The sequence below is a fragment of the Oncorhynchus gorbuscha genome, unplaced genomic scaffold (genome assembly GCF_021184085.1).
Source record: "Oncorhynchus gorbuscha isolate QuinsamMale2020 ecotype Even-year unplaced genomic scaffold, OgorEven_v1.0 Un_scaffold_1055, whole genome shotgun sequence".
Taxonomy (NCBI): Eukaryota; Metazoa; Chordata; class Actinopteri; order Salmoniformes; family Salmonidae; genus Oncorhynchus; species Oncorhynchus gorbuscha.
In genome coordinates this window covers 89,636-107,500 of record NW_025745955.1, presented here as the reverse complement: position 1 = coordinate 107,500, position 17,865 = coordinate 89,636, and the positions used below count along the sequence as shown (strand labels likewise).

At 43.4% G+C, this 17,865-nt stretch overlaps 2 protein-coding genes across 4 annotated transcripts in view; both read left to right on the top strand.

Moving 5' to 3' along the window:
* LOC124021116 (monocyte to macrophage differentiation factor 2-like) overlaps positions 1–6,950 on the top strand; it is a 48,198-nt gene extending 41,248 nt beyond the window's left edge. Inside the window, exons 7-8 of one of the 3 annotated variants that reach the window (XR_006836201.1) lie at positions 3,628–5,447; positions 5,668–6,950. Coding sequence is in view for 2 of the 3 variants with exons in the window: in XM_046336447.1 (XP_046192403.1) it covers positions 3,628–3,715; positions 3,855–3,883 (117 nt within the window). In the remaining variant the exon portion in view is untranslated. Of the gene's footprint in view, positions 1–3,627 lie in introns of all 3 variants that reach the window. The other 2 variants (XM_046336447.1, XM_046336446.1) reach the window with 2 other exon arrangements.
* A 5,168-nt stretch (positions 6,951–12,118) lies between these two features.
* LOC124021117 (ras-associating and dilute domain-containing protein-like) overlaps positions 12,119–17,865 on the top strand; it is a 71,332-nt gene continuing 65,585 nt past the window's right edge. Inside the window, 3 exon segments of the mRNA XM_046336448.1 lie at positions 12,119–12,473; positions 13,713–13,833; positions 13,986–14,526. Of these exon segments, the coding sequence (XP_046192404.1) occupies positions 13,744–13,833; positions 13,986–14,526 (631 nt within the window). The 5' untranslated portion in view covers positions 12,119–12,473; positions 13,713–13,743.

The following is a 17,865-nucleotide window of genomic DNA, read 5'->3' as shown; positions in this document are numbered from 1 at the left end:
ACAGGATGTTGATCACTGGTTTATGTGTCCTGGACAGACAGGATGTTGATCACTGGTTTATGTGTCCTGGACAGACAGGATGTTGATCACTGGTTTATGTGTCCTGAACAGACAGGATGTAGATCACTTGTTTATGTGTCCTGGACAGACAGGATGTTGATCACTGGTTTATGTGTCCTGAACAGACAGGATGTAGATCACTTGTTTATGTGTCCTGGACAGACAGGATGTAAATCACTGGTTTATGTGTCCTGGACAGACAGGATGTAAATCACTGGTTTATGTGTCCTGAACAGACAGGATGTAGATCACTTGTTTATGTGTCCTGGACAGACAGGATGTTGATCACTGGTTTATGTGTCCTGGACAGACAGGATGTAAAGTTAGTTGTGTAACCCTCCGGTGTAGTGTTGTGTGCGTGGTAGAATAGTCTAGAAATGACAGATGGTGAAGGTGTTTCTCCTGATTGTACTACTAATACATTCCAGTCTAGTGAAGGTATTACCCTAATACAGCCATTATTACCATTATTATTATTACCATTATTATTATTACCATTATTATTATTACCATTATTATTATTACCATTATTATTATTACCATTATTATTATTACCATTATTATTATTACCATTATTATTATTACCATTATTATTATTACCATTATTATTATTACCATTATTATTATTACATTCCAGTCTAGTGAAGGTATTACCCTAATACAGCCATTATTACCATTATTATTATTACCATTATTATTATTACCATTATTATTATTACCATTATTATTATTACCATTATTATTATTACATTCCAGTCTAGTGGAGGTATTACCCTAATACAGCCATTATTACTATTATTGTTATTATTGTTACCATTATTATTATTACCATTATTATTAATACATTCCAGTCTAGTGAAGGTATTACCCTAATACAGCCATTATTACTATTATTATTATTACCATTATTATTATTACATTCCAGTCTAGTGAAGGTATTACCCTAATACAGCCATTATTACCATTATTATTATTACCATTATTATTATTACCATTATTATTATTACCATTATTATTATTACCATTATTATTATTACCATTATTATTATTACCATTATTATTATTACCATTATTATTATTACCATTATTATTATTACCATTATTATTATTACCATTATTATTATTTACCATTATTATTATACAGCCATTATTACCATTATTATTATTACCATTATTATTATTACATTCCAGTCTAGTGAAGGTATTACCCTAATACAGCCATTATTACCATTATTATTATTACCATTATTATTATTATTATTATTATTACCATTATTATTATTACATTATTATTATTACCATTATTATTATTCATTATTATTATTGATTAGTTATTACCATTATTATTATTACCATTATTATTATTACTATTATTATTATTACCATTATTATTATTACTATTATTATTATTACCATTATTATTATTACCATTATTATTATTACCATTATTATTATTACCATTATTATTATTACCATTATTATTATTACCATTATTATTATTACCATTATTATTATTATTATTATTATTACCATTATTATTATTACCATTATTATTATTACAGCCATTATTACCATTATTATTATTACCATTATTATTATTACCATTATTATTATTACCATTATTATTATTACATTCCAGTCTAGTTATTATTATTATACTTTTTAGAACTAGTATTACTCTTTTTAATAGTATTATTATTACTGCAGTTATTATGACTATATTATATTATATATATTATATTACTAGTAAATGTCAAAACCTATTTCTTTCACTTATAATAATAATAATATAAATATATGCCATTTAGCAGACGCTTTTATCCAAAGCGACTTACAGTCATGTGTGCATACATTCTACGTATGGGTGGTCCCGGGGATCGAACCCACTACCCTGGCGTTACAAGCGCCATGCTCTACCACCTGAGCTACACAGGACCCACAGGACTTGCTGTGCTGTTTGTTGTTCATTTGTTCAGTCATTTCATTTTTTATTTGATTTATTTCACCTTTATTTAATCAGGTCGGCCAGTTGAGAACAAGTTCTCATTTAGAACTGCGACCTGGCCAAGATAAAGCAAAGCAGTGCGACACAAACAACAGAGTTACACATAAACAAACGTACAGTCAATAACACAATATAACAAATGCTACGGGTGGCTGTTGCTATGGTAACCAGTGAGCTGAGATAAGGCAGGGCTTTACCTCGTAAAGACTTATAGATGACCTGGAGCCTGTGGGTTTGGCGACGAGTATGAAGCGAGGGTCAGCCAACGAGAGAATACAGGTCCCAGTGGTGGGTGGTATATGGGGCTTTGGTGACAAAACGGATGGCACTGTGATAGACTGCAGCCAATTTAGAGTGTTGGGGGCTATTTTGTAAATGACATCGCCGAAGTTGAGGATCGGTAGGATAGTCAGTTTTAACGAGGGTATGTTTGGCAGCATTAGTGAAGGAGCCTTTGTTGCGAAATAGGAATCCGATTCTAGATTTAATTTTGGATTGGAGATGCTTAATGTGAGTCTGGAAGAAGAGTTTACAGTCTAACCAGACACCTAGGTATTTGTAGTTGTCCACATATTCGACCACTGGGTTAGTTAGGTGACCTGGGTTAGGTCAGACATGTTGACCCCTTTGGGTCCCCAGGACCAGGAACCACTGGGTTAGTTAGGTGACCTGGGTTAGGTCAGACATGTTGACCCCTTTGGGTCCCCAGGAACCACTGGGTTAGTTAGGTGACCTGGGTTAGGTCAGACATGTTGACCCCTTTGGGTCCCCAGGAACCACTGGGTTAGTTAGGTGACCTGGGTTAGGTCAGACATGTTGACCCCTCTGGGTCCCCAGGACCAGGAACCACTGGGTTAGTTAGGTGACCTGGGTTAGGTCAGACATGTTGACCCCTTTGGGTCCCCAGGAACCACTGGGTTAGTTAGGTGACCTGGGTTAGGTCAGACATGTTGACCCCTTTGGGTCCCCAGGAACCACTGGGTTAGTTAGGTGACCTGGGTTAGGTCAGACATGTTGACCCCTCTGGGTCCCCAGGACCAGGAACCACTGGGTTAGTTAGGTGACCTGGGTTAGGTCAGACATGTTGACCCCTTTGGGTCCCCAGGAACCACTGGGTTAGTTAGGTGACCTGGGTTAGGTCAGACATGTTGACCCCTCTGGGTCCCCAGGAACCACTGGGTTAGTTAGGTGACCTGGGTTAGGTCAGACATGTTGACCCCTCTGGGTCCCCAGGAACCACTGGGTTAGTTAGGTGACCTGGGTTGGGTCAGACATGTTGACCCCTTTGGGTCCCCAGGAACCACTGGGTTAGTTAGGTGACCTGGGTTAGGTCAGACATTTTGACCCCTTTGGGTCCCCAGGAACCACTGGGTTAGTTAGGTGACCTGGGTCTAGAAGGCCCCTCTGATGGTTTAGAAACAGACAGTAGGGATGTTATAAGGTTTATATGTCTCAATATGTTTGCTCACTTCAATAGTGTCTTTGGTTATTCTCAGAGGAACTGAGAGGAATGTCATCAATACTATTATAAATCTGTATGTTATTATGTTGTCCTATTCCAGGACATGGCCTCTCCTGCCCTTCGCCCCTCTGATGTCCTTTATTCTGACAGCAGCAGAAAGCCCTTTACAACCACTGCCCTGACAGCAGGAGAAAGCCCTTCCCAACCACTGATCTGACAGCAGGAGAAAGCCCTTCCCAACCACTGCCCTGACAGCAGGGGAAAGCCGTCCCAACCACTGATCTGACAGCAGGAGAAAGCCCTTTACAACCACTGCCCTGACAGCAGGAGAAAGCCCTTCCCAACCACTGATCTGACAGCAGGAGAAAGCCCTTCCCAACCACTGCCCTGACAGCAGGAGAAAGCCCTTCCCTCCTGACCCTGACACAGTGACCCCACCGACCTCACACTGCTGTGTTTTATAGCACAGTGACCACAGTGACCCCCCCGACCTCGGACTTCTGTGTTTACACAGACAGTATTGTAACACGGATGTAACACTAAAACACATAGGCCTATGTAACATGTATGTAACATGTATGTGCTCTGCTGTAGGAGCACACTATCCTGTAGTATTCTGAGCCCCCCCCCCCCCCCAAAACCCCCGGCCCCCTTGCCCCTCAAGATTCAGAAATGGCACCCTATTCCCAATATAGCGCACTACTTTCTTTTGATATGCGGGAGAACCCCTGAGTTAGAATCTCCGCCTGTCGCAGAACCCTCGCTCTGTTGCTATGGCGATGCCCTAAATGAGCTAGGGTACCAGAACCCCGCCCCTCCTTCCCTCCACTGCTCTCTAGAATAGATACCTCGTCTCCTCTGTCGCGTCTTGTTGTTTCTTCTCCTCTCCGTGGTTAAACCGGCGTTCCTGATTCATGTGGTTAATATGTTGTTGTTGTTGTTGTTGTTGTTGTTGTTGTTGTTGTTGTTGTTGTTGTTGTTGTTGTTGTTGTTGTTGTGTTTCCGATTTGTTGTTATTATTCTATTTCAGCATCGCTCTTTAAACGATGAGTCAGTTTGTGAATGAACTGGCTGACAACAACTAACCAATCACACGTCAGACTAGGAGACGTACGCTGACCAATCACGCGTCAGACTAGGAGACGTACGCTGACCAATCACACGTCAGACTAGGAGACGTACGCTGACCAATCACTTGTCAGACTAGGAGACGTACGCTGACCAATCACGCGTCAGAATAGGAGACGTACGCAGACCAATCACGTGTCAGAATAGGAGACGTACGCTGACCAATCACGCGTCAGAATAGGAGATGTACGCTGACCAATCACACGTCAGAATAGGAGACGTACGCAGACCAATCACTTGTCAGACTAGGAGACGTACGCTGACCAATCACGTGTCAGAATAGGAGACGTACGCTGACCAATCACACGTCAGACTAGGAGACGTACGCAGACCAATCACGCGTCAGACTAGGAGACATACGCAGACCAATCACACGTCAGACTAGGAGACATACGCTGACCAATCACGCGTCAGACTAGGAGACATACGCTGACCAATCACGTGTCAGAATAGGAGACGTACGCTGACCAATCACGTGTCAGAATAGGAGACTGGTTGAATAGGAAACTGGTTGATCACCAGTTTGGGATGGTATAGACTGCTCTTAATGCTGCAGTCTGTAATTTAGCTCGTCCCCCTTGTGGCCACAGGACGAAATGCACAAACAATCAACACTCAAAACTAAACATATTAAGCCAATCGATGTATAGACTCGTGAAGAACCTCTGTTTACAAACAATGGTTGGTTTCAGAGTGTCAGTAGGGAGCAGGACTAACAGAGTGTTCTACTGCCACAAACCGACTGGTGTTCTCCAGCCCTTATAACGGACGGTTATTACACTTCGTAGACGGGTCATAGAGGTGTCATAGACAGACCATAGACAGGTCATAGAGGTGTCATAGACAGGTCATAGAGGTGTCATAGACAGGTCATAGAGGTGTCATAGACAGACCATAGACAGGTCATAGAGGTGTCATAGACAGACCATAGAGGTGTCATAGACAGGTCATAGAGGTGTCATAGACAGGTCATAGAGGTGTCATAGACAGGTCATAGAGGTGTCAAAGACAGGTCATAGAGGTGTCATAGACAGACCATAGACAGGTCATAGAGGTGTCATAGACAGGTCATAGAGGTGTCATAGACAGGTCATAGAGGTGTCATAGACAGATCATAGATAGGTTATAGACAGGTCATAGAGGTGTCATAGACTGTTCATAGACAGGTCATAGACAGGTCATAGAGGTGTCATAGAGTTGTCATCGATAGAGCTACCATACGTTTGTCAGATCTGTATTATGTATCTCATAGATCAGCCATGTTTTAGAGCATATAGACAGGTTAACATGTTACAGAACTGTAAAAGACTTGTTATGAACAGGTAATAACTGGTCTACGGCACTGAGAGTCTGTTTAATAAGGGTAGTCAGTCTCTCTACTGCCACAACACCACACCTGTTATACCATGACATAAGTATGTTATAAACATGTTATAAATATTTAATAAGGGTAGTCACTCTCTCTACTGCCACAACACCACATCTGTTATACCATGACATAAGTATGTTATAAACATGTTATAAATATTTAGTAAGGGTTGTCAGTCTCTCTACTGCCACAACACCACATCTGTTATACCTTGACATAAGTATGTTATAAACATGTTATAGATGTTTAATAAGGGTAGTAGTCAGTCTCTCTACTGCCACAACACCACACCTGTTATACCATGACATAAGTATGTTATAAACATGTTATAAATATTTAATAAGGGTAGTCAGTCTCTCTACTGCCACAACACCACACCTGTTATACCATGACATAAGTATGTTATAAACATGTTATAAATATTTAATAAGGGTAGTCAGTCTCTCTACTGCCACAACACCACACCTGTTATACCATGACATAAGTATGTTATAAACATGTTATAGATGTTTAATAAGGGTAGTCACTCTCTCTACTGCCACAACACTGCCTCAGACGTTGCCATGGATGTGTTTTCTAATGTAAATAAGTCACTCCCACTTTCTACACCGAACCACGGGCCTTTATAAACCCTCTTCACCCTCTTCATAGGAGCTCTATAACAGCCTGCATTACTACTCCATACGTAGTGGTTATAAGTGTTTATAATGCTATAAGTGTTTCTGTGGAGCTGGTCATTGGGCTGGACTACCATCTACAGAGAGCAGGGTTTTGTTTCCACCAAGCAGTAACACACCTGACGATTCTACTTGTCAAAATGTTTGATTTAATATTACTGTGATGATGATGATGATGATGATGATGATGATGATGATGTGTTTTCTATGTGTCTGTTATTTTAATAACAAGGTTTTATATCAGTGAGATTCAGTCTACTGTGGTTATTATGATGTCTGTCTGTCTGTCCGTCCGTCCGTCCGTCTGTTCTGTGTGCCCTTTCCTGTTTCAGCATGACAATGCCCCTGTGCACAAATTGAGGTTTATACAGAAATGGTTTATTGAGATCAGTGTGGAAGAACTTGGCTAGCCTGCACAGAGCCCTGCCCTCAACCATTTGAACTGAACACCTTTGGGATGAATTGGAACGTCGACTGCAGGTCTAATCGCCCCCCAACATCAGTGCCCGACCTCACTAATGCCCTTGTGGCTAAATAGAAATCTAGTGGAAAGCCTTCCCAGAAGAGTGGAGGCTGTTATGGCAGCAAAAGGAGGGACCACCTCCATATTAACACCCATGATTGTGGAATGAGATGTTCTACGAGCCGGTGTCCACATACGTCCGGTCCATTAGTGTATCTGGGCCCTCTAATTGTACCAGTCTTTATGATCCGCCAGAGGGCGCCGTTTCACTGCATTAAGTTCAGTCTGCTGCTCCGCCGCCTTCAGATTCAGGTGGCCAGTGCCCTGTTGGTTTGAGCAAACATTCAATACCGTACGGTAATTCATTGATGACTTTAATATGCTATGAAGCAAATCGATGAGGGGGGGGGTCAAGAGCTTTCGAATCTTTCTGAAGACGCATCGAACGTTTTATGACGTTATCGTTACGTTTTATGACGCCCATGATGACACCACCAAGCTCTAAGAGGTGTTCAGTAATTCCAACCACACGCAACTCACCTTTACAGGCCCTACATCGTGCCCGCGCCGCGCGTGTCCGCCAGACGGAGACCTGTGGTGTCCACACTTTGCGCATCAGCAGGTGCACCCACCCCCACCCAAACCCAGAGCGAACCGAAAGGTTCCCGGTGAGTGAGCTCGTGTGTTTCCGTCACCGCTCGTAACCCCGGTTTGGTGTGGAATGCAGACGCCAGAGGAACAGAGAGGGCTCGATCAATCCGTGGAGGCGCGCGAGTGGAACGGGGAGGAAAAAAACGGTTCACTTAACAATTAACGAGGAGGAAGTTACCGAGTGACTGTCAAAGCGACTCCGTTACCGGTCCATATTCCAAGGAGATTTAAACGTTAACTGGTTCAGTCGATTCCATAGGTTGCACACGGGATGAAGAGAGGTCCGGGGTTTCTCCGGTGTGCACCGTATGAACGCAGACACTGCAGACAACGTGAGTGGTGTTACTATACACTGTCTACACACATTACTGTATTCTAACCAACCAGGTAACACTGTCTCGTAGAAGGATATCAGAATGATATTCAGTTCCTGAATTAGACTATTAGATTATTATGTAGCCTTTCACGAGACCATTTTTAACGAGACGCATTTGATTATCTTGGACGTGTTGCAACATCTTGGTCACACACAGTTAAATCATAGGAGGGGCAACACACACACACACACACACACACACACACACACACACACACACACACACACACACACACACACACACACACACACACACACACACACACACACACACACACACACACACACACACACACACACACACACACACACACCTGTGTGTGTTATAACATCAGCGGCCGTGAGTGGAGACGGAGTCCAGGGTATTTACACCGAGGTGCAGCTCGCATGGATTAAATCCGAGGTTTTAACTACGAGCCTTTTTTTTTTTTTTTTTTTGTTGCCTTGGCGGTTGCTATTGACAACCAGACTGCGCAAACTCTGACACGAGTTCATAATGTATGGGTTAGTTTAGTTGGGTTGGTTTAGATTTAGTTTGGGTTAGTTTAGTTTAGTGGGTTGGATTAGTTAGTGGGGTTTAGTTAGTTTTAGTTTAGTTGGGTTTAGTTGGGTTGGTTTAGTTAAGTGGGTTGTTTAGTTTTGGGTTAGTTTAGTTGGGTTGGTTTAGTTGGGTTTTAGTTAGTGGGTTAGTTTGGGTTAGTGGGTTAGTTTAGTTGGGTTGGTTTAGTTGGGTTGATTTAGTTTAGTTGGGTTTTAGTTTAGTTGGGGGTTTAGTTGGGTTAGTTTTAGTGGGTTAGTTTGGGTTGATTTAGTTGGGTTGGTTTAGTGGGTTAGTTTAGTTGGGTTGGTTTAGTGGGTTGGATTAGTTAAGTGGGTTAGTTTAGTTGGGTTGGTTTAGTTGGGTTGGTTTAGTTGGGTTAGTTTTAGTTTAGTTGGGTTGGTTTAGTTGGTTTAGTTGGGTTAGTTTAGTGGGTTAGTTTAGTTGGGTTGGTTTAGTGGGTTGGATTAGTTAGGTGGGTTAGTTTAGTTGGGTTAGTTTAGTTGGGTTAGTTTAGTTGGGTTAGTTTAGTTGGGTTGATTTAGTTGGGTTGGTTTAGTTGGTTGGTATAGTGGGTTAGTTTAGTGGGTTAGTTTAGTTGGGCTAGTTTAGTGGGTTAGTTTACAGCCAGTTCAGTGTACAGTGTAGACTACTTCAAGTTGAGTGTACAGTGTAGACTACAGCCAGTTGAGTGTGCAGTGTAGACTACAGCCAGTTGAGTGTGCAGTGTAGACTACAGCCAGTTGGGTGTACAGTGTAGACTACAGCCAGTTGACTGTACAGTGTAGACTACAGCCAGTTGAGTGTGCAGTGTAGACTACAGCCAGTTGGGTGTACAGTGTAGACTACAGCCAGTTCAGTGTACAGTGTAGACTACAGCCAGTTGAGTGTACAGTGTAGACTACAGCCAGTTGAGTGTACAGTGTAGACTACAGCCAGTTGAGTGTACAGTGTACAGTGTAGACTACAGCCAGTTGAGTGTACAGTGTAGACTACAGCCAGTTGAGTGTACAGTGTAGACTACAGCCAGTTGAGTGTACAGTGTAGACTACAGCCAGTTGAGTGTACAGTGTAGACTACAGCCAGTTGAGTGTACAGTGTACAGTGTAGACTACAGCCAGTTGAGTGTACAGTGTAGACTACAGCCAGTTGAGTGTACAGTGTAGACTACAGCCAGTTGAGTGTACAGTGTAGACTACAGCCAGTTGAGTGTACAGTGTACAGTGTAGACTACAGCCAGTTGAGTGTACAGTGTAGACTACAGCCAGTTGAGTGTACAGTGTACAGTGTAGACTACAGCCAGTTGAGTGTACAGTGTAGACTACAGCCAGTTGAGTGTACAGTGTAGACTACAGCCAGTTGAGTGTACAGTGTAGACTACAGCCAGTTGAGTGTACAGTGTACAGTGTAGACTACAGCCAGTTGAGTGTACAGTGTAGACTACAGCCAGTTGAGTGTACAGTGTACAGTGTAGACTACAGCCAGTTGAGTGTGCAGTGTGTGTGTTGATTTTAAGACACCTTCCCTGTTCTTGCCTCCCCAGCTTAAGGAGAGAAAGACTGATGTGATAAGGATCCCTCCTCAACCCATATGACCTCTACATCCAAACCCCTACATCCTGACCCCCTATACCCTAAACCACTAAACCCCTATACCCCTATACCCTGTACCCTAAACCCCTATACCCCAAACCCCTACATCATGAACTCCTATACCCTAAACCACTAAACCCCTACACCCTCACCCCTACATCCTGACCCCCTATACCCTAAACCACTAAACCCCTACACCCTCACCCCTACATCCTGACCCCCTATACCATAAACCCCTATACCCCAAACCCCTACATCCTGACCCCTATACCCTAAACCACTAAACCCCTATACCCTCACCCCTACATCCTGACCCCTATACCCTAAACCACTAAACCCCAAACCCCTACATCATGAACTCCTATACCCTAAACCACTAAACCCCTACACCCTCACCCCTACATCCTGACCCCTATACCCTAAACCACTAAACCCCTACATCCTGACCCCTATACCCTAAACCACTAAACCCCTACACCCTCACCCCTACATCCTGACCCCTATACCATAAACCACTAAACCCCTACACCCTCACCCCTACATCCTGACCCCTATACCCTAAACCACTAAACCCCTACACCCTCACCCCTACATCCTGACCCCCTATACCCTAAACCACTAAACCCCTACACCCTCACCCCTACATCCTGACCCCTATACCCTGACCCTGAACCACTAAACCCCTACACCCTCACCCCTACATCCTGACCCCTATACCCTAAACCACTAAACCCCTACACCCTCACCCCTACATCCTGACCCCTATACCCTAAACCACTAAACCCCTACACCCTCACCCCTACATCCTGACCCCTATACCATAAACCCCTATACCCCTATACCCTGTACCCTAAACCCCTATACCCCAAACCCCTACATCCTGACCCCCTATACCATAAACCACTAAACCCCTACACCCTCACCCCTACATCCTGACCCCTATACCCTAAACCACTAAACCCCTACACCCTCACCCCTACATCCTGACCCCTATACCATAAACCACTAAACCCCTACACCCTCACCCCTACATCCTGACCCCTATACCCTAAACCACTAAACCCCTACACCCTCACCCCTACATCCTGACCCCTATACCATAAACCACTAAACCCCTATACCCCAAACCCCTACATCATGAACTCCTATACCCTAAACCACTAAACCCCTACACCCTCACCCCTACATCCTGACCCCTATACCATAAACCCCTATACCCCTATACCCTGTACCCTAAACCCCTATACCCCAAAACCCTACATCCTGAACCCCTATACCCCTATACCCTGTACCCTAAACCCCTATACCCCAAACCCCTACATCATGAACTCCTATACCCTAAACCACTAAACCCCTACACCCTCACCCCTACATCCTGACCCCCTATACCATAAACCCCTATACCCCTATACCCTGTACCCTAAACCCCTATACCCCAAAACCCTACATCCTGAACCCTTATACCCCTGTACCCTAAACCCCTATACCCTCAACCTGTAAGCCCCTACACCCTAAACCCCTACACCCTAAAACCCTACACCCTAAACCCTTATACCCTAAACCCCTACATTCTAAACCCCACCATCCCGAACCCCTAAATCCTAAACTCCTACACCCTAAACCCCTATACCTTAAACCCCTACACCCTAAACCTCTATACCCTAAACCCATTTACCATAAACCCCTATACCCTAAACCCTAAACCCTATACCCTAAACCCCCATACCCTAAAACCCTATACCCTAAACCCATTTACCCTAAACCCCTATAAACCCCAATACCCTAAACCCTATACCCTAAACCCATTTACCCTAAACCCCTATACCCTAAACCCAAAATCCTATACCCTAAACCCTATTCCATAACCCCTATACTCTATTCCATATTCCCTAACCCCTATACCCTAAACCCTATTCCCTAACCACGATACCCTAAATCCTATTCCCTAAACCCTATACCCTGAACCCTATTCCGTAACCCCTATACTCTATTCCATATTCCCTAACCCCAATACCCTAAACCCTATACCCTAACCCCTATACACTACTCCCAAACCCTACCCACACCCTATTCCCACACCCTACCCCTGTCCTATCTCCTCATCCAGTACCCCAGCCTCTCTACCAGGGAGACACCAGTCTACAGCGTCAAGGTAACACCACAATCATACTTCAACCATAACACAACATACTGCACCCTAAACACAACCAAACTATAACCTTACTGCAACCATAACACAACCATACTATAATGTTACTATAACCTAACACAACCATACTATAATGTTACTATAACCTAACACAACCATACTATAATGTTACTATAACCTAACACAACCATACTATAATGTTACTATAACCTAACACAACCATACTATAATGTTACTATAACCTAACACAACCATACTATAATGTTACTATAACCTAACACAACCATACTATAATGTTACTATAACCTAACACAACCATACTATAATGTTACTATAACCTAACACAACCATACTATAATGTTACTATAACCTAACACAACCATACTATAATGTTACTATAACCTAACACAACCATACTATAATGTTACTATAACCTAACACAACCATACTATAATGTTACTATAACCTAACACAACCATACTATAATGTTACTATAACCTAACACAACCATACTATAATTACTATAACCTAACACAACCATACTATAATGTTACTATAACCTAACACAACCATACTATAATGTTACTATAACCTAACACAACCATACTATAATGTTACTATAACCTAACACAACCATACTATAATGTTACTATAACCTAACACAACCATACTATAATGTTACTATAACCTAACACAACCATACTATAATGTTACTATAACCTAACACAACCATACTATAATGTTACTATAACCTAACACAACCATACTATAATGTTACTATAACCTAACACAACCATACTATAATGTTACTATAACCTAACACAACCATACTACAATCATAACACAACATACTGCAACCATAACACAACCATAAACACACACACACACACACACACACACACACACACACACACACACACACACACACACACACACACACACACACACACACACACACACACACACACACACACACACACACACACACACACACACACTGTCCTTATCTTAGTTCTGGGTGGTTAGGCTTCTAGTTTTTTCTTCCATAGTCTGTCTGTTTTACCTGATCACTGCCATAACTAACCTGACCCGTTCTATGTGTGTGTGTGTGTGTGTGTGTGTGTGTGTGTGTGTGTGTGTGTGTGTGTGTGTGTGTGTGTGTGTGTGTGTGTGTGTGTGTGTGTGTGTGTGTGTGTGTGTGTGTGTGTGTGTGTGTGTGTGTGTGTGTGTGTGTGTGTGTAGTTCTCCAGTACTAGCAGGTCCAGTCGTCATCATGTTCTATGGGTCGTCCTCTACCTCGGGGGCCTCCATGTCGCTGCCCTCCAAGAGCCGTCTCAAACGCCAGAGCAGAACATTCACGCAGGTAGAATACAGACACACACACACACACACACACACACACACACACACACACACACACACACACACACACACACACACACACACACACACACACACACACACACACACACACACCACACCCGCCCCTATTTATTAACCTCCTCCTGCTGGTAGGTTCTGTACCGGACTCTGAGTTACCGGGATCGTCCCCCGGCCGACCACACCTCCCGAGACCGCCGCTCCGTCACTGAACCCCCCGACGACGACCGTCCCCGTGACGACCCCGCGGAACTCTCCACCCAGAGCTCCGCCCCCGGCGTCCTGAAGATCTTCGGAGATGAGATCTGCGAGGGCGCCAACTACAAGTCCGTCCTCGCCACGCCCCGGTCCAGCGCACAGGAACTGGTCAAAGAGGCGCTGGAACGCTATTCGCTGAACAAAGCCTCCGCCCACTCCTACGTCCTCTGCGACGTGATAGGTCAGCTGGAGGGGGGAGGAGGTGGAGGTCAGGAGGGAGGAGAGGGCGAAGGAGTAGGACAGGGAGGAGGAGGGGGGTGGAGGACGGAGTGTCTACGGGCGATGGGCGACAACGAGAAACCATTGTTGTTACAGGAACTATGGAAGCCCAGAGAGGGACATGCCAGGAGGTTTGAGCTGCGGAGGAGAGCGGAGGTAGAGGAGCTGAACGCCAAGGAGAAGGATACGGTCACTGCAGGTGAGATTATACAGGGTCATTACACACACACACACACACACACACACACACACACACACACACACACACACACACACACACACACACACACACACACACACACACACACACACACACACACACACACACACACACACACCTCAATACCACAACAGTGGGAGATCAGATATCGTTTGGGTCAGGATTTTCCTCAGATACCAACACTACCACTCTACATTAGTAGTAGTGATACCAACCCTACCACTCTACATTAGTAGTAGTGATACCAACACTACCACTCTACATTAGTAGTAGTGATACCAACCCTACCACTCTACATTAGTAGTAGTGATACCAACACTCTACACCACTACCAACACTACATTAGTAGTAGTGATACCAACACTACCACTCTACATTAGTAGTAGTGATACCAACACTACCACTCTACATTAGTAGTAGTGATACCAACACTACCCACATTAGTAGTAGTCTACATTAGTAGTAGTGATACCAACACTACCACTTACATTAGTAGTAGTGATACCAACACTACCACTCACTACCACTCACATTAGTAGTGATACCAACACTACCACTCTACATTAGTAGTAGTGATACCAACACTACCACTCTACATTAGTAGTAGTGATACCAACACTACCACTCTACATTAGTAGTAGTGATACCAACACTACCACTCTACATTAGTAGTAGTGATACCAACACTACCACTCTACATTAGTAGTAGTGATACCAACACTACCACTCTACATTAGTAGTAGTGATACCAACACTACCACTCTACATTAGTAGTAGTGATACCAACACTACCACTCTACATTAGTAGTAGTGATACCAACACTACCACTCTACATTAGTAGTAGTGATACCAACACTACCACTCTACATTAGTAGTAGTGATACCAACACTACCACTCTACATTAGTAGTAGTGATACCAACACTACCACTCTACATTAGTAGTAGTGATACCAACACTACCACTCTACATTAGTAGTAGTGATACCAACACTACCACTCTACATTAGTAGTAGTGATACCAACACTACCACTCTACATTAGTAGTAGTGATACCAACACTACCACTCTACATTACATTAGTAGTACATTGATACCAACACTACCACTCTACATTAGTAGTAGTGATACCAACACTACCACTCTACATTAGTAGTAGTGATACCAACATACCAACACTACCACTCTACATTAGTAGTTGATAACACTACCACTCTACATTAGTAGTAGTGATACCAACACTACTACATTAGTAGTAGTGATACCACTCTACCACTCTACATTAGTAGTAGATGATACTACAACACTACCACTCTACATTAGTAGTAGTGATACCAACACTACCACTCTACATTAGTAGTAGTGATACCAACACTACCACTCTACATTAGTAGTAGTGATACCAACACTACCACTCTACATTAGTAGTAGTGATGACCAACACTACCACTCTACATTAGTAGTAGTGATACCAACACTACCACTCTACATTAGTAGTAGTGATACCAACACTACCACTCTACATTAGTAGTAGTGATACCAACCCTACCACTCTACATTAGTAGTAGTGATACCACTACCACTCTACTACCCACTCTACATTAGTAGTAGTGATACCAACCCTACCACTCTACATTAGTAGTAGTGATACCAACCCTACCACTCTACATTAGTAGTAGTGATACCAACACTACCACTCTACATTAGTAGTAGTGATACCAACACTACCACTCTACATTAGTAGTAGTGATAGTTTGATACCAACACTACCACTCTACATTAGTAGTAGTGATAGTAGTAGTGATACCAACACTACCACTCTACATTAGTAGTAGTGATACCAACACTACCACTCTACATTAGTAGTAGTGATACCAACACTACCACTCTACATTAGTAGTGATACCAACACTACCACTCTACATTAGTAGTAGTGATACCAACACTACCACTCTACATTAGTAGTAGTGATTTAGTACATTAGTAGTAGTGATACCAACACTACCACTCTACATTAGTAGTAGTGATACCAACACTACCACTCTACATTAGTAGTAGTGATACCAACACTACCACTCTACATTAGTAGTCTGAAAATGTACAACCAGGAACAGATATCGCCCTTGGTTCACTCCAGACCTGTCTGCCCTCGACCAGCACAAAAACATCCTGTGGCGTTCTGCATTAGCATCGAATAGCCCCCGTGATTTTCAACTTTTCAGGGAAGTTCGGAACCAATATACACAAGCTGTTAGCAAAGCTAAGGCTAAAGCTTTTTCAAACAGAAATTTGCTTCCTGTAGCACAAACTGAAAAAGGTTCTGGGACACTGTAAAGTCCATGGAGAATAAGAACACCTCCTCCCAGCTGCCCATTGCACTGAAGATAGGAAACACTGTCACCACCGATAAATCCACCATAATTGAGAACTTCACTTCCATTTTTCTGTTGCTGGCCATGCTTTCCACCTGGCTACCCCGACCCCTACCCCTACCCCGGTCAACTGCCCTGCACCCCCACAGCAACTCGCCCACACCTCTCTCACTTCTACTTCACCCATATACATTCAGCTGATGTTCTGAAAGAGCTGCAAAATCTGACTCCTACAAATCAGCTGGGCTAGACAATCTGGACCATCTCTTTCTAACCCCTATTACTAGCCCTGTTCAACCTCTCTTTGGTATCGTCTGAGATTCCGAAAGATTGAAAGCTGCCACGGTCATCCCCTCTTCAAAGGGGGAGACACTCTAGACCCAAACTGCTACAGACCTATATCTATCCTTCCCTGCCTTTCTAAGGTCTTCGAAAGCCAAGTTCACAATTGTTTGCTCTTAAATGCAAGTAAAACTAAATGCATGCTCTTCAACCCACCACTGCGACCTGTATCCTCTCATTGGCTGGCCCTCGCTTCATATTCAACGCCAAACCCACTGGCTCCAGGTCATCTATAAGTCTCTGCTAGGTAAAGCGCCGCCTTATCTCAGTTCACTGGTCACCATAGCAGCACCCACCCATAGCACGCGCTCCAGCAGGTATATTTCACTGGTCACCCCCCAAAGCCAATTCTTCCTTTGGCCGCCTTTCCTTCCAGTTCTCTGCTGCCAATGACTGGAACGAATTGCAAAAATCGCTGAAGCTGGAGACTTATATCTCCCTCACTAACTTCAAGCACCAGCTGTCAGAGCAGCTCACAGATCATTGCACCTGTACATAGCCCATCTGTAAATAGCCCATCCAACTACCTCATCCCCATACTTTATTTATTTATTTATTTGATCCTTTGCACCCCATTATCTCTACTTGCACATTCATCTTCTTCA